General features: G+C 45.4%; 1 protein-coding gene across 1 annotated transcript; it reads right to left on the reverse strand.

Moving 5' to 3' along the window:
- Positions 1-327: 327 nt before the first annotated feature.
- slc7a10a (solute carrier family 7 member 10a) lies at positions 328-27,357 on the reverse strand. The gene is made up of 11 exons (XM_079284597.1): positions 27,157-27,357; positions 20,480-20,684; positions 18,921-19,072; positions 5,606-5,731; positions 4,666-4,819; positions 4,412-4,535; positions 3,826-3,929; positions 3,597-3,693; positions 3,306-3,455; positions 2,281-2,458; positions 328-2,189 (listed from the first exon to the last, which is right to left on the reverse strand). The coding sequence occupies exons 1-11, from the start codon at positions 27,260-27,262 to the stop codon at positions 2,089-2,091; spliced, it is 1,497 nt and encodes a 498-aa protein (XP_079140723.1). The 5' UTR covers positions 27,263-27,357; the 3' UTR covers positions 328-2,088.
- Positions 27,358-27,715: the final 358 nt, after the last annotated feature.

Consider the following 27,715-nt stretch of genomic DNA (forward strand, 5'->3'; position numbering starts at 1 on the left):
AATGGCAGGCCATTCACAACATGTATTCACAACATTAGTCTAAACTTGTTAGCAAGTCGACATTAGCAGTTAGCTAGTCTGATAGCGTCCATCGCTAATTAGCACAAAACACAAAGTACAGCTGAGGTGACCTGATGATGGCGCTTGTTGAAAAGTCAGGGGATGCTATTGAAGACACAACACCTGCTTGTATTATATATATATATATATATATATATATATATATATATATATATATATATATATATATATATATATGTATTATATATATAATACATATATATATATATATATATATATATATATATATATTAAAAAAGATGGATCTCAGAAGTTGCTAAATTTAATAAGTAATTACATTGTTATTCTTCACGCTCTTACAAAACACAGAGCCGCACCCAACAATTGTACAGTATGTAAATGTATCACGACATGTCTGAGAAATGTGGTCTTTGTAGGAGTCCCCAGCGTGTTTGTAACAGTTCTTTACACAGTATTTACAGATCTCAACTGAGCTGGACATGCCAGACAGGTGTAGCTGTTTGAAGTCTCTTAGTGGATTTGATGCAGCGGGAAATTCCCAGCATCTGCTGGCCTGGAGAAGGACCCGAATGTTCTATTCAAGTTTCAACCTGGTGGTTCATATTAAAAAAGGCCACTGGCCCGAACCTTGATATGCTCTGTTGTATGCACAACATAAACCGCTGTTAGACGAGTGCTATAAGAGGTTACTTAAATGCATGTAAACATCAATATCACCAGAAGCACAGTAAGTTAGCATATTGTGTTACGGTAGTACCACAACTCCAAGGACATTAATCTTACCACAATAATGTGGGGGCAAATTAGTGTTTCAGCGGAGCCATAATCAGTCAGTATCCTCCAAGTCCATAAGGTCAATTCAACAATATTATATAGTATATTAATGTATATATATTCAATAGTAGCATAGCGAGACAGCTGATCTATAAAAAGTCGGTGAGCCTGGGGTCATTTCAGTGATGATGTGTCTTTGGGGAAGTGGGAGCAGGCCTGTGCACAAGTAAACATCCACTGCCAGCTACCAATAGATCTGTCAATACAGATGTGTCATTCAACAGCATGTTAGCGCTGCATCATAACATCAGGTGAGGAATCTGAAATGGAATAACTGTCCTGGTGGGTCAAGCACCTTGAGAGAGTTCAGAGTGGCATTCCTAAAGATTAGAACATTTCCAAAGCAGAACAGCCCGTCGACACGTGTTGTAGCGATGCAACTTGTTCATTTCCGAGAGCCATTCGTTCAGCTGACGGCCACTGACTTCCCGTCTCCCCTGTGCTGTAAATATTGCTGGGAATGATGAGTATGTAATCTCTAATAATAACATGATGGCACCCACAGTATCTCTCAGGAGAATGTAGTGTTATAGTATATTAAAAAAAAGAGAAAACTAAAAAGTAAAAAGAATGGCCTGATACTGTGGCCAAGCAGAGATACAGATAGAAAAAGTATTAATCCATAGTTGAAAAACAGCAAACATCATGTGAATAATTTGTGAATAAACAGAGCTGAAGGTAGCAGCAGTAATAGAGAAGTATTGCTAAGTGCAGAAACTGCTTGCATATTTACCTCAATAAGATATTACACTTTCCAAATACCCGCACAAACCAATCCACTACACCAAGACATGCGTTTCATGAGGCACATTAGCTCAGGGAGTTAGTTAAAATCATAAAACAAGCATATCTTGGCAGTGAAGCAGAAGATGACGGACGGAGGTTCTTTGAGAGGGAGAAGGGAGAAGATGAGATAAAGATCTCTCAGCATACTGGCGAGGAAAATGGAGGAACAGTATCAACCAACAAGTAAAATCATATTTCGGGGCTTTGGGGTTAAACGTGCTACTGTCCTAAGTGTAACCCTCCACTTATTTTATGCTGGAGCTTCATCACGGCCCCATTCAGGCTGCACCTGTGCAAGAACATGGACGAAAACCTTTCAAATCCACAAACCAACTGATGTGAAACATTGTCACGCAAAAAATAAAAAAATGTAAATGGAAGTGTAAGTCCCGATGTAAAAAGGGAATTCTCGGTTGACTGCATTGCTCAGTCAGTGGCTTTGGAGGAAGTGAGGGGTTCAGTCTCTGAAAGGTCTTCCTGAGGAAACACCACATTACACACCTTCTGGCCCATGTATGTGACTCTTTCTGCAATGCAAAAGACAACAGGAGGAGTGTTATTATCACGGGCCGACTGCTAACATATCTATAAATATTAAAATATCACAGCCCAACTTACCGACTAGCCGGTAGACACATTTGGGTTTGTCCTTCCAATGAACACCCACAAAGTATACAGGGACTCCAGTCAGCATGATGACCATTCCCAGGCCACAAACCACCGGCTCAGAGTACAGACTGAAGCCCAGCAGCACAGCCCAGAATATCAAGTAGGCGATGGGGACCAACAAGCTTACCTGCACAAGACAAAAATATATTTACACATATATATTTTGCCACATTTTGTTCATTGGGATTTTTACATTTTTTTCCATCTGAAACAAACCCATATCCAAGTATAGAGCTTGGATATTACTATTTTAAAAAGATTGGAAAATAAAATAAATAATTGTATATATGTTTGATATTTTGACCAATAAAACCAGTGCATGTATTCTGTCACACGTATCATATATTATACATTTTTAAAATACCATACATGTGCATGACCGACAACAAGTGACCGTCCCTCGGTATCTAAAGCAAACTCATCTCTCCAACTGGTCTTTGAACGAGCTTAATTTACTGCTAATTCAGTCACTTTAGGAGTGCCGTAACGTTACTTAATTAGCTAAATTGCAACCGCTACCTTTTCCGGCCTTGCAGTCTAGTGGAGCAAGTTTAGGTTAACATTTTTTGTGTCTGAATTATTGTCTGCACAATTGAAAGATATAGGAAAAGACCAGACATACACTTTGTCACTTTTCTGTGTTTGTGTGACCCCATTTGTTGTTAATAACAATTCCTAAGAGGCTCATTGTTATCTCACTATGTAAGCTATATCATTTATGTTATATTGTTTTGACATTTCCTCATTGTGCTCTGCTGTCAAGCTTTGGATTTTTGCAAAGGAAACATATATATATATATTTTTAAACACGATTTCCCAGTTGCAAATGATCGGGTGAAAAGTTAATATTCAAGCAGTGGCAAAAGAGTTCTGGCACAGGGGTCCCTGCTCTGTTTTTAAATAAACCGAGAGCTATGAATTGATAACATTCTGTCATGTCCTGCAGCGGGTCTGTGGTTCTCAGCCTTCTGTACCTTGATGGGTCTGACCAGGTTGGGTCTTTTCTTGCGGAGGTAGAGGAGGCCAGCAATGGTTACGCCGTAGGACAGATAGTTGATAAAGGACACATAGTTGATCAGGTTGTGTGTCTCTCCGACGCACAGGATGAATATGGTGGCAGTGCACTGTGGGAGGTGAAGGTAAGGTCAAAGGTCAAAATACATATTGAACTATTTTTAAAGTACTGCAAAACAGTACCATATTAATTTAAAACACAGTTTGTGTGAGTGAGACAAAGTAGGCTAAACTGTGAGTGCGGCACTCACGCAGACCAGCAGGGCGGGGATAGGAGTGCAGTTCTTTAGGTGGATCATAGCCAGCAGATAAGGCAAGTGACCCTCTCTGGCGCCTGAGAAACACAATCTACAGAGAGACAGACACATTATGCATATGTGTGTGTGTGTGTGTGTGTTCAGGTTTACTCTACTTGTTAGGAGTAACTCTTAGCATAAAAGGACATTTATGAAAGTAGGTTCGGCATGTCGTGTGTTCTACCTGGAGGAGGTGAACAGATATCCGTTGATTCCGCCAAAGGTGGACAGCGCTACAGAGATCGGCATCACCCAGGAAAACATCCCCAGCAGCTTCTCCCCGAATGTCTGGAACAACACAATATCTGATGGGTCAGATATTTGACAAAATAATTGAATAACTGATTCAGTCATTCAGTCCCTGACAGTAATGCGTTCATTTATTAATTTCACTGAAAGATGCAATGTTGGACCTTTCGTCACTTTAGCTCATTTAGCACATTTTTTATTGAATTTTATTTTCTAAGAACGGCTTTATCCTTTTTCGAGGACACTGCTTGTAATTGAAGTCCCATAAAGGAAAGTAGTCACATGCTGAACTCATGACTGTTTCACAGTTTTCCCTCTGGGATCATGAAAAAAAACTTTACCCGTAAACTTTAATCTTATCGACCAATTAATTAGTTGGTTGAGGTCTGTCTCGTGCTACGATTCCCAGCTTCAGCAGACATCCAGTTTCCAGACAACTGAGACTCTTGTTAAACAGTATATAAACTGCTATGCGCTCCTGTATGAGACATACATTCGTGGAGAGACGGAGAGCTGCTCACCACTGCCACAGCGTTGGAGGCCAGCAGCTCCTCGGGGGTCATGGAGGAGAAGTAGGCAATGTTGGTCATAGTGTAGACAAGGGTCACCAGTGGGATGGAAATGTAGATGGCACGGGGCAGGTTCCTGATAAAAATAATGGTAATAATTTGAAAACTTGGTGTTGTTTTCAGGAGCTTTAACGAGACTGAATTCAAATCAATTATAAAGTCCTGAACTAAGGGATATGAAATAGTATGCTGTGCATGTGGCCTACTTGCGTGGCTCCACGACCTCCTCTGTGACGTAGTTGAGGAAGTTCCAGCCGCTGTAGGCGAAGGAGGCCTGAAGGAAGGCCAGCGCTATCTGTCCCACTGAGGGGTCCTGACTGAATTCAAAGGCCACACTGGGCCGAAGGGCGTCATAGTGACCTGGAGAAGTTGAGAGGAAGGGATGTGTGGATGAAACAGTGAAAGGATCCTCTATAATATCACCTATAAAGTATTGCTGCACAATTTCACTTGTTCATCACCATAGTATTGCTTACATCTATAAAACTCGAAGCTACTTAATAAATGTATTTTTCTCATTTGTCACTGTTGTTTTTTGACTTAAAGAACTTTACATGTTATGTCTATGTATGTCCACCAGGGGTCAGCAGTGTCATTACAATCTGCTGTGACGGGATTTACAGTCTAACAAAATGACCTGGTTAGAAACAAACACAAACCTAAATACTGTTGGTTCATTGTTTCACATAAAGGTGTTTAAACGTTTTTTCAACAGTGTTAGGATTTTTAATCTCTTAGCTGTTTTGTTTTTTTTCCAAAATGCATGCTGCACCCAAATTACATGAAACACTATAAAGCTATTTTGCTTTCGTCATAAATGGATAATTTTAAGATGTACATTTTGTTAATAACTTTCATTTATTTGTATATATTTTCTGTCTCAGTGAGTTCTACTGCTGTAATGTTCCACATGATGGTAATGCGGAACTTTGTCATTATCCCGTTCTGTTGTGGAAAATGCAGGTGGTATATTAAATTGTCTCTGTTCTTTTACATATTTTTTATTTGTTTTTCAGTATTTGCTATTTCAACAATTTACAATACAATAAAATCAGTGATAAAACGATGAATGCACTATTTCTAGATATGTCCACAGAAATCATGTTGAGGAGTTCATCTCACCAGAACGTGCATGTGTGTGTTTACCTCTACAGATCTGGACGAGTCCGACCACTATGATGAGTACCAGAGCGAGCAGTTTTGCTACAGTGAAAACATCCTGGATCCTTGTCGCCCAGCGCACACTGGAGCAGTTCACCCAGGTCAGGAATACTGCGGACGCAGACAAACACACACACACACACACGCACACACTTAATGTACTTTAAAAGAGCCATGTTTCTGACAGGCTCTGCCTTATAAATGCAGGTCTCTCACAGTTCTGTATAAGTACCGCCTCCACTACAATAATAACCTCCACTAATAGGAGGAAAAACATGATACACGTTTATGAAATACCATCCTAACCTTTAAGGAAAAGCAGCAAAGGTATTCACCGGCTGGATGCATGGACTACATGTATTCTGCTGCCTCCTTCATATTTATGTCAAACGCTCTCAGGTCTGTGCGTTTTCGCACTGCACATAACATTCCACTCTAGTCAGCACAAAAAAGAACACATCTTTCCTGAAAAAACAGACAGATGTCTATAGAATTAAACACTTCCTACTTCCCGTTTCCTACTTGCATATATATATAGTGTGTGCGTGTATGTGTGTGTGCGTGTGTGTGAGTGTGTGTGCGTGTGTGTGTGTGCGAGCGCATATTTGCCACCATAACTAGGGCTGGCCAAATTCCAAGTAGCCCTTAAACTCATTACAGTCTTAAGTGAGAGGTAAACCCAGTAGCAAGTGTGACTCGGGCTTCCAGCACAGAGTAAAAAAAGGAAAGAGGGAGACGTTTGTGCAATTTCTTTCTTTTCTTTTTCAACTTTAAGGTGTGCAATCCTTTACACATCATACCACGGATTTTAGTCTGAAAGTCAATGTACGATAACTGCAATTGAGCAGCCAGCTCACATGGAATAGACTATTCTATGTGAATGTTCAATATGTACAGCATGAACAGCGTGGAGCTCAGCTCAGTGCTTTGTTAGGTGGGGTTCGGCATGTTAGGTAAGAGATGGGCTGCCTGAACTGAATTGCCGGCTTCACTTCATATATGCTGTATACTATGCTGACTGCTTTATGGTGCTGGATGTTGTGATGTTATAAATCACTTTCAGACATGCACCTCGTTACACAAATGTAATAGACATTTCTTTATCACTTTTGACATGGCTGAGAACTAAATAAAATACTGTGGCCTTAACATAAAGTGCATATCACGCAAAAGGTTAAACAAACAATGGCAGATATTACAATCATAATGTTCTGTATTCTTTAGAACACTGTAATATATTTGTCTTTTAATGATCATTTCGTTACACACAAAGAAAATCAGCACAATAAACCACTAAATACTGTGTGGAGGAGATTCTTCTCATGTTTTTTCATTCAGAGTATTAGGGCTGTGCAACATTAACCAAACACATGGCTTTCTAAATTTAGCATAACTCCATCTGAACATTTCTACAACCACTTTAAAAGATTTAAAAGTATCAAACCAAATCCTGATTTAAAGTGGCCCGTGTGTGTGTGTGGTTGTGAGGAGGTGTATCACATGAAAGTGATAACCGCATACCCAGTGTTTTGTTGTCTTCTCAATGACGTACCATATCAACAGGGAATTCAATTCAATTTAATTCATTTTGTACAGCCCAAAATCACAAATTTGCCTCAGAGGGCTTTACAATCTGTACACATACGACATCATCTGTCCGGGGACCCTCATGTCGGTACAGGAAAAACTCCCCCCGAAAAAACCTTTAACGGGGAGAAATAGGGGTTTAACTTGCATAATTAGTAAATCCCTCTACCTCAGCCTCAGCCTTCACACTTGCTGACCATTGCCTGTGTCTCACGTGCACTCAGATTAGTGTGGCACTTCAAATCGTGAGCTAGAGATTATGAAGCGGTTTAGGCGACTGGATTCGAGGAAGATCGCTGTAGATCTGTCTTGTTTCCCTCCCGTCTTTATTTAATCTCACTTATTTATTATTATCATTATTATTTACTATTTGAACCTTTCACTCCTCCTCGCTTTTACACACAAACACGCTCACGCAAGTATACAAGTGTGTGTGTGTGTGTGTGTGTGTGTGTGTTGTGTGTGTGTGTGTGCATATATGGGTGAAGGGTGTTGAAGGGGCAAGGTTTCCCTCCCACCACAGAAATCGGAACAAACTGCTTCCGCTGGAGCGGACACACACACACACACACACACACACACACACACATGTGCATTTTTGGCAGGATGTATCGTGGCACCGGGCAGAGCTTTCTCTCCCCTACAACGCCGCGGTGTTTTATAGTCAGTCACCCTTGGGGTGTTGCATGCATTTCCGTTCCTGTGTTCCCGTGAAGCCCCCCACCACATCCACCACCTCCTCCCCCTTCCTCTATGTTAACCCTGACAGGAAGGAGGTGCCAGCAGGCTTTGAATGCGACAACGCAGGTAAATCTGTGTCCTGCCATCACAGCTTCCATGCCATCACAGCTTCTATTGAAGGCTGCCCCAGCACTAGAATACTAAACTAATTACTGCTTTTACTCTTAATGAATTCTGAACCAAACTTCGTGCAGATTCTTCAGGGGGCTTTAACCTCAGGAACGCCTCCTGTCGGTTCAGGATCTGGTCACAGGAGTCACTGAAGTGGCAATAACTCCTCAGTCCTGTCTGTCCACCACAAGTTGACTCCAGACTCCCCTCAGACTACAGTAAATCTACAGGATTAAGTCTGGGTCAAAGACATGCTGACAACTAACATAGTACAGTCAGTGATGTAGTGGAGGGGTAGATAAAAGGAAGGCTGCACCAAGACATCACTGTTAATTTGTCTTTATTTAACCTCCATTCAGAGTTAGAGGTGCAAGATACAGGATTGGGAGCATTTTGATTGCCTCCCAGCGGCTCTCAACATGTTGACAGCAAGCTGGTGCATGATTATGAAACCCACTTTTTTTCTTGGTAAGACCTGCCCTATGTAGGAATCTGACAGGAACAGGTTCACAGTGACTTTCAACATTGTTTTTGTTGGCAGGTTTCTAACCAGGTAGTTCTGTTGCCTAAACCTAAATGGATCCTGACGACCAAGCGTCCGTATGTGAGGAGTTGGCAATGTGAAAAGGCTGGATGAACACTTTATTCCCCCGATTTCCTTCTTGTTTAGTTGTAGCTATTAGTCTACTGTCAGACCACATTCCCTCAATCAAATACAAAGTAGGTTTGTGCAGCACGTGGAAAGGGAATCTGTGGAAGTCTAGGACTGTAAACATTAAATTGAAGTCACTCAACCACGTTAAAGAGTAACGTAGGTGTGAGGACCCTCCTATCATACACGAGGTGTCGGGTTGTGTCTCATCTGTTACAGGTGCTGAGTGGAGGATCGTCAGCAGGATGAGTCTCACCTGTGCCGGGGTGGCTCATCCTTAAATACCCGTTCCAGTTGGCAGGCGGGGGCGGGAAGGAAGACCTTTGCTGATGGGCTCACCTCAGTGTTGCTGTCATTTGTGAAAATGCTGTTAACATTGTGTTGTGGCGAGACAAATAAACCCGTACTTTTGGCCGCAAGCTCTTTGTCTCCCTATTTTGTTCCAGTCTCTGAGCCGGGCTGTGACATCGGCATGATGTCTGGTTATATCCTTAGCATGTGAACTGTGTCAACCCTGTGCCCATAGTTGTATCGTTCTGACTGTACGGAGGGCTGAAACAGGACACAATGTGCCTGTGAAAGGCATTACACTTCCGGATTTTAGTTTTGTAAATGTAAAATAATTTTCTTCCATTAAATGAAATACAAATTTGCATTTCTTAAGTAGAATAATGGCGCGATTTCTTAGGGTTGTTGTGTTGAATATTTCAAAGTCATCCATCAAAACCAGTGGGCGAGATTTAACATCTGATTGGCTGCAACACAACTCCTACTCCTTCAGTTGCTTCCACTGTTGCACCACCACACTGATGTGGCACACAAGTGACTACGGTAAATTGGCTCCCTGCTGCACTGGAATGGACAACAGTCGCTATCACTGCTGTTTCTCCTCAGTGCAACTAAGAGAGAATCAGGCCGTGTATTGAAAAGAAAAACATTATCACATTTTGAGTGATTGCTGGGTATGATGTTACATAAATTAATGATATTCTATTGTTCATTACTGGAACAGGTACTTCATGCAGATTGGTGATTTGTATCTAGTTCAAGTGATCCACATTTGACAGAATAAAGTGCCGTTATCTCCTGAAATAGGCGCATGACTGTGCTGCTGTGGGCTGTCAGTGCTCCTATTATTAGAATAACACTACAAACCGAAAGTTACGGACGTAACTACGGTTCTATGAATCCTGGATGACCGCCAGAGGCAGTGCTTAACACTGGATGTATCCCGTCTCGCGCATGCGCAGGTCGAATATTTATATCAACAAAGTCACGTGTGACCTCGGATGACCACCGTCATCTATAAGTTCCGGTGTCATCCTGAGCTCAGTCCTATGGAATCTTCTCGCGAGTTCACGGGATTCCGAGTGACCAAGAACTCTGGCGGTCATCCAGGATTCATAGAACCGTAGTTACGTCCGTAACTTTCGTTCTATTTCATCCTTACTGACCGCCAGAGGCAGTGCTTAACACTGGATGACTTATACCAAAAGAGTCACGAGGAAGCACAGTAACTACCCCTTATAGCTCCGGCAGAGAAAATTGGCCAAGAACCCTCCCCAGTGGGTGAGGGCCGGCAACGTTAACTCTGTAGTGTTTGGTGAATGTGCTCGGCGATGCCCATGAGGCCGCCGCACATGTATCCCCCACAGGCACACCACTCAGGCTTGCCCTCGGTGTGGAGACACTCTTGGTAGTGACCCTTCACCCCGGATGGCCGAGCGCAGCCGCTCGCCTTGTATGTATCGGCAATGGCCTCCACTATCCAGTGGGACAGGTGCCGTTTTTCCTTTTTCCCTTAAAAAGGAGCACAGCCCTTCTTAGGCTCACCATAACTGACTATGCAGGCGGTGGCTGCCATATAAGCTCTGAGGGCCCACACTGGGCACAGCAGCCTTGACCTCTCCTCTCCCGATGGGGGAGGGGGGGGGGGTCAACTTTGCCAGCTGGATAGGCCGGTTTATATGTGACCGTATCCACCCCCTTGGGAGAAACACTGCCTTAGGCCAGAAAGTGACACCCAAGCCATCTGAGTTCCACCTCAGACATGATTCTTCCACTGATAGGGCATGCAGCTCGCCCCCACATTGAGCTGAATTGACAGCAAGGAGAAAACCGTCTTGCTGATAGCCATCTAGGCTCCGCCTGTGCCAGGGGTTCAAAAGGACAAGCATAAGCTGTCCAGTACCAAGGGTAGGTCCCATGCAGGGGAGACCGGCCCTTATCCAGGAGAGACTGTAGAAACTCAGTACAGCAGGCACGGGGCGCTGTACTGGGACCTTGTTCTGAGCCGCACACTAGTCGGAGAACAGCTTCCACCTGTTTCTTGTACTGCAGGCAGGTAGACCGCGCACTGGCATTCAGAATAGTCCGTCAGACTGGTTCTATGCAGCCACTCAGCATCCGGTCGGGCCCTCCCGTGACCCCTAATTGAAGGCGGCAGGGATTGGAATGCCAAATCCGACCCTCTAGTTGCGACAGGAGATCCCTCCTGTCGGGGAAGAACTCTGACAAGCTTACAGCAAAAGCAGAGGGAATGGTGGAAAGGCATAAAGAAGATCCTCTGGCCACGTGTGAGCCAGGGCATCTTGACCCAGAGGGCTGGTCCTCCGTCAGGGAGACCCAGTGGGGGCAGTGGGTCGACACGTCTGGCTGCAGCCGCCACTCTCCCGGTGGAGGCTTGTAACGGAACAGGAAAACCACAACCTTGTTCCATTCTCCTGGTGGGTACATTGCCCACAGGCTGGTCAGGCGAGGGGCCTCCCAAGTCAGAAGGCCACGGTGATCCCCGTAGCAACTTCTGCAGATCTGGTGCCCCATCGATAGTTCATGGGAAATCACAGCAGAGGTGCTGTCCACCGGACAAGCACCTGCTTTCCCTTCAACATGGAAGGAAGTGCTCGAGCGCTAGCTCTAGAACCTGGACCTGCGGTCTTTCAGCAGACAACTGCCCCCAGGCTGTCCCGTTCTGTCACCCTGCACCCGCCTTGAGAGGCAGGTAACTGCTGTGACAATCTCCTGGTGGAATGGAACCGAGCCCCTGGGGCTCGGTTCCTGGGACACTGTTCGCCAGATATGCACTCCCTCCATGGGGATAGTGAATAGATGAATAGACACTGTTTCGATAATATTATTGCCCTGTATCTGTGCCACTTGGCATCCAAGTGAAGGCTGTTCAGCCATCCGCACTGGGGCGACAGACAGGCCCTCATAGGGCCACCCTAATGAAGGTTATGCTCTGAGAAGGGCTCAGGTAGCTCCTCTCCATGTTCACCTTGAGGCCTACCGGGCCACGTGAGAGAAGGCGAGCAGTGTCCTGTGGCGCCTGAAGCCGGGACGGCGCCTAGGTCAGCCAGTCGTCTAAGTACGGCAGTATGTTCACGCCCTGCGATTGCAGGGGGAAAGGACAGCAGTAACACACTGTGGACACCCATGGGGAGATGGGAGAGTCCGAATGGAAGCACCCAGGACTGAAAGTTGTGGTGACGCACCCTGGGAACAGGCGTCGATAGACGTGCACCACTCTCCCTTGGAAATCCGCTGATGGGAGAAAGAACCCTGACAGCCGGCCTGGAGACATCTCCTGGCACCCCTGCCGGGGGGGACGGGGACGTAAGTAGGGTTGTATAGGTAGCGGTCCGGCCTCTCAGCAGGACGCCGAGGCCTGTTGCGCTACTAGGGTAAGCTGGAGGCTGAGAAACGGCCTTGTGGGCCAAAAATGGGACCCCTAGGTCTGGGGGTGCAGGCATGTCCCTGCAAAGACCAGAGAACTGCTGCCAGGTCTGGCTAGCTCTAACAGTCCGCTGAAGCGCCTGTACAGCAGCTGACTCGAACAGCTCACCAGGCTCCACTGGGACAGTATGGAGGGTCCTCCTACATGTCTCAGATAGGGGTGACTGCGCCAGCCAAACCTGGCGGCGAGTCTGAACCAGGGTGGACATCATCCATCCACGTTCCCTCGATATGAGCGCAAACGCCTGCAATGAAGCATCACTGAGCAGAAGCGTCGAAGTAGCCCGCTGCAGAGAATCTGCGAGGGAAAGCATGAGGTGGGAGAGGGAGTTGTCGATACGGTGCACAGCGCTGCTGTGTCCTAAGCCCTGGATAGCAGGTCATCTTTGACCCGACATTGGGTCGAGGGCACCTGGCATCGGGCCTCAGAGTCTCCTCAGGGGAAACTGATGGACGCCATAGTCGTCGAACTGGCTGGCATACGTGCAAGGCCAGATTTGCCACCTCCTGCATGGTCTGATGTAAGGCGGGAGAGAGCCCTGGTGTCTCCACCATGCACGCAACTCGCTCAGATATTCCTCGGAGGGAGGAACAGAAAAGGTGGTGAGGGCGGGAAGGTGCCTGAAGAAGGCACTCACAGGTGGATGCTCCAGCTGCTGTGTATGCCCGGCGTGCAAGCGCCATACCAATGACCAGGGTAGGTTGGTCTGGATTCAGCTGCCCTGACAGGGGGAGGTAGACCTCCCGCATCAGGTGTTCCACTTCGGCCAGCCTAGCAGACCTTACTGCTCAAGGCGTGATGCCGCAGGTCCTGCCTGGGTTCTCCCTGCTAGGGCAAGAGGTCAGGGCCGTCCTCCGGCTGAAGAGGAGCTATACAGGTCCTACAGCCGGGAGAGTTGAACATGGCCGCGATTCTGGTGGAACCCTTGTCCCACTAGTTTATGCGGAATTCCCAATCAGTCCGAGCGAGAGCGCTCTGCTGAAGGTTGAGAGAACAGGCAGGGGGCAGTCAGTGGCGAGTGATCCTTCGGACACTCTTCCCTTAGCCAGCCGCTGCGGATATTGGTGACCCACCAGTTAGCCTGAGCGAGAGCACTCTGCAACTGCGGAAACAGGTCAGGCAAAGTCCTTATAGTGAGAGGGGCGAGGACACTCTCTAAGCCCACTCTCTTCACTAAGATAGTTGCTGCAGATATTAGTGTCCCCCCAGTTAGCTTGAGCGAGAGCACTCTGTTACCGTAAAAACGGACAAAACAGACCACAGTCCGTACAGTGAGAGGGGAGCGAGGACACTCTTCACTAAGATAGTTGCTGCCGATATTGGTGTCCCACCAGTTAGCTTGAGCGAGAGCACTCTGCCACTGTGGAAACAGGTCAGGCAAAGTCCTTATAGTGAGAGGGGCGAGGACACTCTTCACTAAACTAGTTGCTGCCGATATTGGTGTCCCACCAGTTAGCTTGAGCGAGAGCACTCTGCTACTGTGAAAAACGGACAAAAAGAACACAGTCCTTACAGTGAGAGGGGAGCGAGGACACTCTTCACTAAGACAGCTGCTGCAGATATTGGTGTCCCACCAGTTAGCTTGAGCGAGAGCACTCTGCTACTGTGAAAACGGACAAAAAAACCCACAGTCCTTACAGTGCGAGGACACTCTCCACTTGGACAGGCGCTGTAACTCTTGGTGTGCTACCAGTTAGCCTGAGCGAGGGCACTCTGCTAACTGATATCCGCTACCGATATGTCCATAATGTTTACAACACTCAATGGACACACCGAGTATTAGCTTCTAGTTAGCCGGAGCGAACTCGACAGCCGTAATGCGTCAAAACCATCCATGGGCACAACCTCAATGCTGATTTAGTACAACTAGCATTCACCGAGTTAGCCTGAGCGAGCACATTCCGCTAACTGTGATCGTTGTAATGCTACAAAGTTGATGGCCACAGCCCCAGTACCAGCTTTGTTTATCTAGTTTCCCACTGAGTTAACCTGAGCGAGGACGCTCTGTTAACTGTGACAGCTGTAAGGATACAAAGTTGATGGCTACAGCCCCAGTATCAGCTTTGTTTAGCTAGTTTTCCACTGAGTTAACCTGAGCGAGGACGCTCTGTTAACTGTGACAGCCGTAAGGATACAAAGTTGATGGACGCAGTCCCAGTATCAGCTCTGTTTAGCTAGTTTCCCACTGAGTTAACCTGAGCGAGGACGCTCTGTTAACTGTGACAGCTCTGTTAACTGTGACAGCCGTAAGGATACAAAGTTGATGGACGCAGTCCCAGTATCAGCTTTTGTTTTAGCTAGTTTCCCACTGAGTTAACCTGAGCGAGGACGCTCTGTTAACTGTGACAGCTGTAAGGATACAAAGTTGATGGCTACAGCCCCAGTATCAGCTTTGTTTAGCTAGCCAGCTAGCATCCAAGTTAGCCTGAGTGAAGACACTGCTAACTGCGAATTACGTCAGATGTAAAGATTAAATCTCCATGTACACAACGCCAATGCGGACTAGTGTCTCACAAAGTTTGCCTGAGCAGGAACACTCTGCTAACTGTGATAGCCGTAACACTGTGAAGGGCGGGCCGACAGCGTAATTCTACGCTCTCGTTAGCGCGCCACTCGATTACTAGAGCGGAAGCGCTCTGCCAACCGTGGAACAAACAACTGTTTATAGAAAACAATGTTAATCGATCTTACCGATTGCTGTCATCACGACTTAGCTGACCCTTATCAGACTGGTGACGACCGATGATAGGGGCGGCCACCAGTCCGGGGCTCGATGTCCGAACGGCGAACACACCGTTCCCTCCGAAGAGGGACAGCTCGTCGCAGCCTTTGGAGGGCGAGAGAACCGCAACTCCGACCGGTAGTCACAAGGCTACAGCGACGAGCTCTAATATGTCTTGATCGTAGACACATCCTTGTTTAAGCTACCATGGTAGCTAACCTGCGACGCGAGAAGAAAAAAAGGACTGAGCTCAGGATGACACCGGAACTTATAGATGACGGTGGTCATCCGAGGTCACACGTGACTTTGTTGATATAAATATTCGACCTGCGCATGCGCGAGACGGGATACATCCAGTGTTAAGCACTGCCTCTGGCGGTCAGTAAGGATGAAATAGAATCACAACTGGACATGTCTGGTTTTCTGAAATACACACGCACACACACACAGGGGAGAAAGAAGGGGGGGGGGGGACACGTATCTAGGCTGACTCACATTCATAAACCAACCTGTCACTAAGAAAAAACGACAGGGGCTCAGCAATGCAGAACAACATTTGATCCGGTTGAGTGTTTCAGACAAACCACCAAACGCTGAAAAATGTTAACAATTTATCCCCGAGAGCCAAGATACTGCACATTTTTATTCCGTAAATTTATGTTAAGCTGTCTCGCACTTGCTTCTGGGGTTCATTTTATGGTGTATGGTTTATGTCGAGAAGTGCATTTACGATTTACACTTCTACAGAGTGACTCACTCAACGCAGAGTTGTGTAAGCCAACTGCTAAAAGGATGAGTTACCTTTTAATTAAAATAGCAATCCATCATCTTCTCTCAGTAAAGGCTGTAGGTGGTGATAACTCACTAAAAGTTTGTTTACACCACCAGTTTTAGAGGAGTGACATGTCTGCTGTTGGTGTTTAAGGATGATGGAGCTACACTGAAAAGACTTATCAAACCGTACACTGTCAATGTTTCTATCATCCAAGTGTTCAGAGGAAAATCTTCCCCATTTCTTATCAGGATGCTGTGGAAGCAGACATTTTTTAACATTTTCCCCGCTAATAAAGTTTCACTCACACTGATTGAAACTTATATAACTGCTGGTCCCAGATACAATCTCACTGTAGGTCTGAAGTGTGATGCTGTGGACCAGAGAGGAGGGCGGAGGCGTTACCAAGCAGCCGATAGGAACATCAAACATCCAACCAGAATGTCAGCTGGCCAATGGGATTCCCCATCATCGATGTGCAAGGTGTCCTGCCCATTTCCTGTTCACATGGTGCTCCGTGACAGGAGCGTCACGGTAACCACTGTGAAACAATGCACAATGGCGTAGACATACCCTCTCATTAGCGGCGTCCACAAAGGCTGGCACCATTATATAGTCTGACACTGATACTGACACACACTCGTCCCACACTCAAGAGAACAACACATGCGGTTGGAACATTCTGTCGCCAAAAATAGTGGCGGTTGACCAGCGTGCACCTGCACACAGTGTCAGGCACAGATCCCCAGCCCCCTGCCGTCCATCCCCCCGTTTCTGCATCCAGTTCAGACAAGACCAAACTGGCTGGCGTGCCTACCAGATATATGGACAGTCTGCTTTCGCCACTGGCTATTTCAATACAGATTGCTGTACCCTACAATATTTCAAGGAAGGGCGCTAGTCAGATTAGAAGCTGGAAATAGATCACAGCGTTTCATAAGGAATCATCAAATGTCAATGACAGCCGTCAGCACACTGTGAACTATCACAGTATCATGATATCTTCAAGGCATGAGATGAAAGTAGCTGGATTTGGTTTGCAGAGATTGTTTTAGCCTTTCAAGTTACGTGGCTTTTCCCTTGTTTTACATTGAGAGAGCCTCTACCCACCAAGTTAGCCACTCACTCCCAACACGTTGGTCTCTGGGTGCTCAGGTTTATCCTGCTGGATGGACAGATTTGTCTAAACAGGCACCTGTTGTGCTTTTTCCTTGCTCTCATTTGTTTTACCAGCACTTTTTATGATCTACCATCATTCAATGCTCAATCAATATTTCTTTAATCGAGTGTGCTCTGACCTTTTTACCATAAGATCAGTTGCTAGGAAAGGAAGTTTGCTCTGATATTTCCTCACTGGGCGTCACTCTGGGTCTTACAGTCAGGTGACCTGGATATCGAAAGCAGCAGAGGGTCTGAAGTGTGATACTTTGAACCAGGATGTCATGGTGACGGAGGCAGAGAACCGCAGTGACCAGTCAGCCACAGTATCAATACACCAAGGGAATGCTCTGAAACTACTTTCTCCAGGCAAACGACCAACGATTCCATCAATGACTCTTCTTCTGTTTACACACATTTTTGTGAGCCAATCAACCGGACTCACCTGGCCCACAGCAACCAGATGTTCAGTTAGGAAAAGTTGGGATTAGCTTTCGGTAGAAACGGATCAACAGTCAATCAAAAATCAAAAGCGTTTTCCTTTGTTCTACTATATTTGTTGGTTTAAATGTTCTATATATGATATTTAGAATCATAATAAAGCATGAAACAACTAAATGCTGTGGTGATATGATATAGTGGAGTAATGTGTACCTGAGTAGAGAATGAAGTCACTCTCCCTGTGTGTTGTAATCTGACCTTCTCCGTTCTTTGTTGAGAACAAGTGCAGAATCTCTTCATTTGAATTGAAAAATAATATTCTGCAAAATGCTGAATATCGTGGAAATTGACAAAATGAGGAAAATCAGGGTTTCCCCTACCATTATACGTGTTTTTCACCCTCCAATGAATTGCCACCTTAACATGGGGGAGGTGTTTCAGTGCGTCAGTGACCGTGAAAGCTGAGTTATCGGGGGCAATATCTCCTGGTAGGTCTCGGCGAGCATCTGGTGGCCGGGCCTTGGGACATGGAGCTCGGCCGGGGACAGCCCCAAAACCTACATGGAGCTGCGCTAAGGGCCCACCACTCGCAGGGATATGCATTGGGGTCGGGTGCATTGTGAGCCGGGCGGCAGGTAAAGACGGGGACGTAGGCGTACAGACCCAGTGCAGCTTCAGCAGTAATGCGGGGGTTGTACCGGACGGTTAGGTTGGAGAGGGAGCTGAGCCTCAGCTCTCGATTTACCAGTCTATCTACATTGAGACTCTCACCGATGTTCAGAAGCTTTGGGTAGTGACTGAAAGAATGAGATCGCAGATGCAAGGGGCTGAAAATGAGCTTCCTTTGTTGGGGGGCTGGGCTCAGCCTTAGAGAAAGGGTGAGGAGCTCAGACATCCGGAGAATCTGGAAAAACATGAAACTTATTTGATGGGGTCCTATGTGTCAAATATTTCTTCCAAGGAATAGTGAATAGTTTTTCCAGTCGCTATGCTATGCTATGCTATGCTATGCTATGCTATGCTATGCTATGCTATGCTATGCTATGCTATCAATCGTCTGGATGGAAAGCTGAGCTACCATGAGAATGGTGTTTTTTTATATTACACTTAATGTATTGCAGTGGCACAGTTCACAAATATGCAAGGCTTAAAATGAAACGTAGGCTTAAAATGAAACGTAAGTGTGTTTTGAAGAATTGAACGTGTGATGTTGCATATGGTTTATTGTGAGTGAGTAAAAAGACCTGCACTGATTGGCAGATGATCTCTGGAAAGAAATCTTCATAGCAAAGAACCAAAAATAGACCAAACAGAAGAGCTCATCAATCATAACCAAAACACATCGTGACTTTCAGAGTGTTTTCTATGTTTGTGACTCACAGATACAGATGGTGGCGAGGAGTCTGGTGGCCATGTACGGTGGCAGGCAGTCCTCGAACGCCGGCTGCAAGACGTAATTGGAGAAGGTGAGCGCGATGACAGCCAGCGTTGTCGGATACATGATGAGGACGGCACTCCATAACAACAGGAAGCTACGGGATGAAGAGACAAAACACACAGGATTTCATATGTGAAAGTAACACTTTGAGGTGGACTGTTTTTTGGACAGGCGAGGAGCTCTTGCTGCTCTCTTTCAGTTACATTCTGACTTCGCAGTCACACTTATACAGAAGAGCTGCCCGGCACAACCATAGTTTCCTGCTCTTGGTCTCTGTACTGCGGCAGTTGGAGTTGGGTGACTTGCTCAAAGGCATCTTAGCACCAGTTATAAGAGACTGGTCTCCTGCTCAGACATGAGGAGGAGACAGTGACAACGGCACTATACAGCGAATGGAAATTGTAGCAAATTGTTATCAGAATAAAGTATGTCTTATCTTACTGTGACCTTGATTTTTTTGATTATTTCTTTGCACTTCTGTGCACGTGCAAATGAACGAGCCACACAGGACTAAACTAGTGCGTTCACAGTGCAAGGTATATTTGACCTTTTCAGTCTTACATTGCTGCTCTATTATCAGCTGACATGTCACATGATCAAATGAAAGTCACAAGACCTTCAGGGCTGATTTGTTCCAGACAGGCAGACCTCTTGTGTACAGACTGTTGCAGTATAATCCATACCAAGTGAGTACAATTGCTGCAATCTAACACTCGACATGAAACGTGTCAAAGATGTTGAACTACAAACTGCTGTTGTAGTTGAGGCACAGAGTGTTAATTATAAATTTGCACTAAGTAGCAGACAGATCTCCGTCGGGTGTGTCTGCAGCGACCACTGCTGTATTGTGCGATTGAATGAATACAACACCAATGGGCTGTTAGGCGTCGTAAAACACATTCAAACTCAAAAACGAGCAGCGATCTTTACAGGCAACTGACTCGAAGTCAGGCGTCCAAGACATTTCATACAATCTTGCCAAAACCAAACTCACCAAGCTGTCTGGCTGCTCAGCAGCGGTTGAGTTATGGCTAGCTACAGCAGTGTGTGTGTGTCCTGTTAGTTCCGTTGGCTGTTGCCATTTAGCCAAACACACGGCCCACAACAATAAAGGTAGGCAAGCTGCAGAGCAGCGACCGAAAGGTACGCAGCAGTGTGTGTACTGGCAGTTCCGTTAGCTGTTAGCCAAACACATTATCCTTCCACTGTGGGCACAGAGCAGTGGCTGTGGGGTCTACTGGACGAGGGCCGGTTAAGAGCGGTGAGTGAGGTGTCACAAGGCTGTCAATAGCATTGAACGCAACAACGAGAGGTCCTTGAGCATGCTGCCATAGCTGGCCACCCAAAATATTCTGTTTGCTGCAGCAGAACGTGAGATTAGCTGTGGACAGACACAGACGTGCTCACTCACTCACTCACATATGTTCTAATATGTGAACAATCGCATGATCCTCCTGGTGGAGATAAACAAAGGGTAACTGGACAAAACAACAGTACTTACCCCACTAGCCCTCCAAAGATTTCTGTCACATATGAATAGTCTCCTCCAGATTTTGGGATGGTGACACCAAGTTCAGCGTAGCACAGGGACCCAAGGGCACAGATCCCCCCTCCACAAACCCAGACGATGAGTGACAGCCCCACGGAGCCTGCATGCTCCAACACTCCTTTAGGTGAGATGAATATCCCAGAGCCAATAATGTTACCTTTGGAGAAACACAAAGATTAAGACGCTTATTTCCACTTGCCTATGAATAATACAAATATTTAACTAATAAGTAGTCAGAGAGCATAAACTTCTGCAGAAAATGTCTACATATTACACACAAAGCAACATGTATTCATTTTATTTCTGAACTATTCTGTCTATGTCAATCACACTAGTAATGGTAATAGATTCTGATAATGGTAAATTATCACAAGTTGGAGCTATTTCATAAGTGTGATTTTTTAGTTTTTTGGTCTTATTGTATTTATTTTCGTTGACACTCGGGGCTCTGAGCACAAGGCTGGGCATGTGTCTACCTAAGTTCAAAGTTCAAATTTTGCTTTATTGTCAATTCCACAATGTATTGAACATACACGGGAGTTGAAAATACGTTTCTCTCTAGTCCAACATATAAACATATAAAGTGAATACAGTGCAATAGATTAAAAAACATTAAAAAACATTTAGACAATAAATATATATAATAAGAGAAAAAAACAAAAAAGCTATCAATCTGTATTCAGCAGCAGTTGGACATGGGGAGTCTTAAAAGAGAGGAGGGAGAGATTTCAGAGAGTTCAGCTTCCTAACAGCCTGGTGGACGAAGCTGTTTGAGAGTCTGGTGGTGCGAGCACGGAGGCTCCGGTATCTTCTCCCAGAGGGCAGGAAGCTGAAGAGACTGTGTGAGGGGTGGCTGGAGTTGCCATCTTGTGGAAGTTTGAGTCTGTTCCACAGCGAGGAGGCCAGAGCACGTGTCCGGCTGCTTTGTACAGTCGACACGCTGCAACAATAAATCTACCAAAACTGGTTTACAATTAAAAGGAATTTAATCCCACTGATGCAAGTACGATTAGTTACACAATGGAGTGAATTACTCCTAAGAAATATTACAATATTAACCCACTTTGGAAAAAACTACCTCTGGTCCCAGGACACAGCCGTCCCAGGCAACCACACGCTAAAAAGAGGCAGAAAAACACTTTCTATCTCCCGCCCTCATATCCGTTCGCAACCCCTCCCCTTCCGTTTATCCCAATTCCTATTGGCTAACTTCCCTGTGCACTTCTGTAAATGCCTGTCTTCATGACTCTCTTTCCCTGAGCTCCTAACACATTCAAAGACTGTCAGTTATTGCTTAATCCCTTCTATAATAATCCTTCAGTGTAAATGTTAAACTTCTGCAACTTTGCAACTTTGGCAAAAGCTTCATGTCTCAAATTCTACTTCTAGCTGCTTATCCTAAAACACTTTATGCTTATCTTAATTATGCATTTCCAAAACACTTATGATTATGACTAATTATGAATTCTTAATTCTTAATTATGAAACACTTTTATTATATCTACTGAACACAGTTCTTTGCTCAAATTTCTTACACTGGAGTCGCGCACAATCATGGTGACTTTGCGGGTGAGGCGAGTGTCATATATGTCCTGCAGGGAGGGGAGTGAGGCACCAATGATCCTTCCAGCTGTGTTCACTATGCGCTGCAGGGCTTTCCTGTTGTAGTCAGTGCAGCTTCCGCCCCACACAGTGATGCAGTTTGTCAGGATGCTCTCAATGGTGCGTCGGTAAAAGGTGCACATGATGGGGGGTGGTGTTCTTGCCTTCTTCAGTTTGCGGAGAAAGTAGAGGCGCCTCTGGGCTTTCTTTGCCAGTGATGTTGTGTTGGCTGTCCACGAGAGGTCCTCACTGATGTCCACCCCCAGGAATTTGGTGCTGCTCACTCTCTCTATATCAGCACCATTGATGGTCAGTGGTGGGTGTTGAGTGTGGCCTCTCCGGAAGTCAACAATAATCTCCTTGGTCTTGCTGTTATTCAGAAGGAGGTTGTTGTCTCTGCTCCACGTGGTCAGAAGGCTGACCTCCTTCCTATTGTGGGTCTCATCGTCGTTGGTTATGAGACCAACCAGAGTTGTGTCGTCTGAAAACTTGACCATGTGATTGGTGCTGTAGGTTGTAGTGCAGTCGTGTGTCAGCAAGGTGAAGAGCAGTGGACTGAGCACACAGCCCTGAGGGACCCCTGTGCTCAGTGTGATGCTGCTCGAGGTGTTGTTGCCGACACGTACTGCTTGTGGCCTCTCGCTGAGGAAGTCCAGCAGCCAGTTACACAGCGAGGTGTTGAGCCCCAGCTGGTCAAGTTTGAAGATGAGTTTTTGTGGGATTATGGTGTTGAATGCTGAACTAAAGTCTATGAACAGCATTCTCACATATGAGTCTTTTGAGTCCAGATGGGTGAGGGCTGGGTGGAGAGCAGAGCAGATTGCATCCTCTGTGGACCGCTTGGCCCGGTATGCAAACTGGAAAGGGTCCAGGGTGGGGGGAAGAATGGATTTGATGTGTGACATGACTAGCCGTTCAAAGCACTTCATGACTATGGGGGTCAGTGCCACCGGACGGTAGTCATTATAGCAGGACGGAGTGGGTTTCTTTGGCACAGGTATGATGATGGTGGCCTTGAAGCATGATGGAACAACAGCTTGTCTCAGAGAAGTATTAAAGACATCCTTAAGCTCCTCTGCGCAGTCCTTCAACACGCGACCAGGGATGTTGTCTGGACCTGTTGCCTTGCGGGTCTTGATAGTGGAGAGTGTCCTCTTCACGCTGGCAGCAGACAGGCACAGAGCCTGGTCGTGGGGAGGGGGCGGAGTCTTGTGTGGACGTGTGCTGTTTTGTGTTTCAAACCGTGCAAAGAAGCTGTTGAGGGTGTTTAGCAGAGAGATGTTGCTGCCGCAGATCTGTGGCACGGGTTTGTAGTCCATAAGGGTCTGAATGCCCTGCCACAGGCTCCGTGTATCGCTGCTGTCTTCAAAGTGACTGGTTATCTTATTCGAGTATTCCTGTTTTGCTTTTCTGATGCCGTCGGACAGGTCGGCTCTCGCTCTTCTCAGGCCAGTTTCATCCCCGGCTCTGAAGGCGTTGTTTCTGGCCCTCAGCAGCCGATGTACTTCCCCTGTCAGCCATGGCTTCTGGTTAGCCCGAGTGATGATGTTTTTTATATGAGTCACATCATCAATGCACTTACTAATGTAAGAAGTAACAGTGTCTGTGCACTCCTCAATGTCTGTGTGATTGTTGTATGTGGCTGCCTGCTTAAACATTCCCCAGTCTGTTGTGTCAAAGCAGTCTTGGAGAGCAGAGGAGGCCCCATCTGGCCACACTGGTGGCTCAGTTGGCTAAGGCCCATACTAATAAGCAACCATGTCATGAGTTCAAATCCAGCCTGGCACTCATATGTCATCACCCCCACAAAAAGAAAAGACAAAATAAAAAATAACAAGCATGAGAAAGTAACCAAACAGCAGCTGTCCAAGCAAAACATGGTTTGCACTGTCGTTTATGTTTTTCTCCTCATTGGAGTCTTCGATAACAAAATATGACTCTGGCCACTGTAAACATTTTTGCTGTTTAAAACCCAGTGCGGCACGCCATCGCGTTGGAGCAGCACTGAATGCTCCTTAATGATGCAGAGGGAGAGAGGAGGTCCAAACAGTGCATTTATCACTGTCACATTTGATTGTGGAGGCCGTGGTGAGATGCAGAGCCATTGCATAACGCCTACGTTGTGTTTGTTATGTCATAAAGTTTGGCATCAAGAATAAGAGCATGAATCAGAGTCCTACTGACCCTCTCAGCCTCCCTGCACTTTAGCTGGGAAATTTTCTCAAATGTACTGCTCAGATCAATCGCCATTTTATTCAAATTGTGCAGATGAGTAAAGAAATACACCACCACGCTCTTCTGTCAACCCATAAGCTTGTTTGAAATGTTTGCAGTGTTTTCTTTTTCTCTCCATGAGTCTGTCTTACAAGAATTTGCACGCACGAAGCAGGGAGTGATGATAACAGACTCCCTCCAATGGGTGAATGTGGAGCAGGATGAATTATTTGCTGGCGTGAAGGTGGGGCTGGTAAAATGGGGCAATGTAAGTCATTTGATACATTTGATTCACTGTCCAGCCCCTAAACGTAAGCAGTAGTAGTTGCACACAGAGAGGCAGCAGCCAATAGTCCACCTTATTAGACGGAGCGGCAGATATATGAGTAGGCTGGATCTGGTGGGTAGTAGCATGACTCAAGTTGTATGTGCGTAATAGCTGCACACAGGCTTCACTCCATCTGTGCACCATAAAAAAGACTTGGCAACTGGTCATTTGACCACTAATTTCACACCAGCAACATTAAAGTAGACCAAGTCCATAACCCTCGAAGCTCACTGATGTACTGTAAAGCAGTGTTTCCCAAACTTTTTCTCCGGGGACCCGGTTCACTGTAGTGTTTGTCTCCCAATCGCGAGAAGAGCAAATTTGTACTTTCCTGACCATTTTTACTAACATTTACACGTCACCTTTTATTGTCTTGAATAGGAAAACCAGCCATTTCGAAGTGTTATTAAAACATATACACATGTTTAATACTTTATAAATGACACCAAATAAATGTTTTTTGGCAGAGTTAAGAGCCTCTGAGTGTTTTTCTCTCATCAGTAAAAAACAAACACATGCACACTATCCTGTCATATTAGATTCAATTGTTGTAAGTAAGCTACAATAATCAGAATAATAGAAAAAATGAAGGCTCCCTCGTGTGGCTCAGAAGTGGACTGCAGATATAAATGTTAAATAAAAGACTATGGAAGGTATGTATTTATTTATATATCATTATTTGGCGACCCTATAAAAAAACTTCTGCAACCCAGTCTTCGGGAATAACTTATGTAAAGCATAATCAGCACTGTGGGTGTACTTTGAACATTTAACAAGGGATTTGAACAGCGACTGCTTGCCAAATGAATAAAAAACAAAGTTAAACAGGCAGGTTAAAGAATAAGTCTTAACTGTAACTGTATCAGCCTCTAGCACAATATATGTGATCTTGCTTATGAAGATATGGTATTCAAATTATAACTTTACTATTGAAAGTGCCACTGTAGCACTTCCTTTGTAACACTTTTTGAATGTCACATTGATATTTAATCCTCTTTCCACATCGAAGCACTTCTCCATTTTCATATTCATCTCTATATATAAAACATGAGGATATGTGAGCAAGCAGGGGTAGTAATCAACATTGTAAAAAAAGAAACAACACCGTGGAAATCACCGGGTTTCAATTAATTCAACATCTGTCTTCAACTTTCAGTCACTTTGGTCCGCCCCAACATCCCTTTTACTTGGAGGGTGCCGCCTCTACTCCTGGTGGAGGAGCTTATCATTTGGAGGGCAGATGTACAGATGGAGTCATGGAATCTTATGGCAGTACTGTAAGTTTTCCCTGGCACATTCCTAATCATACAGAACGGCATGTTGCTTCACGCTTTCATTCACCCAGTCCTCCAAATTCTGTATCGACCGGTCACAAGCATTCAGTCCGGTCCTTTCATCCTGCATGCTCTTGGTTCATGTGTTAATCTGACTATAATGTGAACCATATAGATATATATTTTAAGTGACCAGCCAGAAGGTAGAGCCTCCCTACTCTAAACATGCAAGTTAGCAATCCGTAGTGTACAATAAAAAAAAGGTGAGTTAGTGTTGTCATAAGCTAAATCCAACAACAGAATCTCTCGCACAGAAATAACTCCATGACCTCATGACAACATTCATGTCATGTGATTAAGTCATCTGTGTCCTCCCCCTGCCTCCAAAAATGTAGAGACTGGACTCTGGTTTTCAGCTGGTGCCTGGGGAATCCTCTGCATTACTGTCACATTATCAGAGCACATACTACGTAACTTGTTGCAGATGAGGTCGTTTATACTGTAACACTATATCACTGTTCAGCAGCCCATCACGTTTTAAAACAGAGCGTTACTTTCTATAGAGGCATTTTCTAATGCAAATGTGCTGTTCTGCAGAACGAGTGTATTTGTATGGCTACGAGCGGGTGATAATAGGATGATTACAAGGAACTACATTGATGCCTTGCTCTACCCCGGTGTCACGCTACTCGGGGTGTGGAACCCACAACCCTGGTAGTTTAATGCTCGACTGTTCCACAGAACATATATGGAGGCTGTGCTTTGTCTGCATGCCTTTCAAGTTCAACACGAGGAGGTCCAGCCACGTAGGCATGTCCATATTCAGATCATCACGACTGATGCAACAGTTTCCACACAAAACCCAAGTGGACCGACACATCAGAGGTGGGCCATCCGCGCGTAAAATCGACTCTTTCTGTGCGTATTTAGGCGGTTTGTGCCAAAGTCAGACTGCTAAGCCATATCTAAATGTTACGGAGAATTCCATTCCATACAGTGTACTTACAGTAGTTTCGGAACACCGGAACCCGTTCTGTGACTGTATCCTATTGTGTGCCATGATGTAACTTTAACAACGAAAGCAACAATTGCACACCGGTCAGGTTACGATAGTTATTCCGCTCAACCACTTTCTCCTTGTAGCTGAATCCACTGTATCGACCCATTCTCCGTGAACACACGATTTAAGACAAAAGCTGGCACACACTTACCGATGATAATAGCGCAAGCGCTCAAAAGTCCAATTTCTTTTTTCAGAGTGACTCTGTCGCTCTTGGAGGACTTATTATCCTTCTTCTTTTTCTCTTTGCCCTCCATCTCCTCCGCCTTGCAAGTGTGCTTCCTGCCCGCCTCGGCCCGGTCCAGATACCGTAGACTGAACCAAGCTCCACTCCCCGGGCTGCCCTTATAATTTACGACTGATGAACGGAGGAGGGTATGCGCATGCGCACCACTCGCCACTGACGCACCACTTAGACTCAGGTAGGCTGATGTAAAGGTGTGACGAGATGACATGTTAAAAAACAATTATAAATAGATAATCAAGCTGTATCGGGAAACTGTAGATTTCCAATAAGACAAATGAAGACAGGCAAATGAATTCTATTTTTCTTGCTTTTGGACGTGCACAAACTCCCCAACTTTTTAAATATGGAAAAAAGGACAGGTTGTCCTTAAATTAATTCGAAAAGAACATATTGTTTGAATCTTTTAAACTCCCATGTTTTCTTGAAAGCGCCCCAACTTTACAAGTAAATAGGACAGGTTGGT

Source organism: Melanostigma gelatinosum (assembly GCF_949748355.1).
Source record: "Melanostigma gelatinosum genome assembly, chromosome: 2".
Taxonomy (NCBI): Eukaryota; Metazoa; Chordata; class Actinopteri; order Perciformes; family Zoarcidae; genus Melanostigma; species Melanostigma gelatinosum.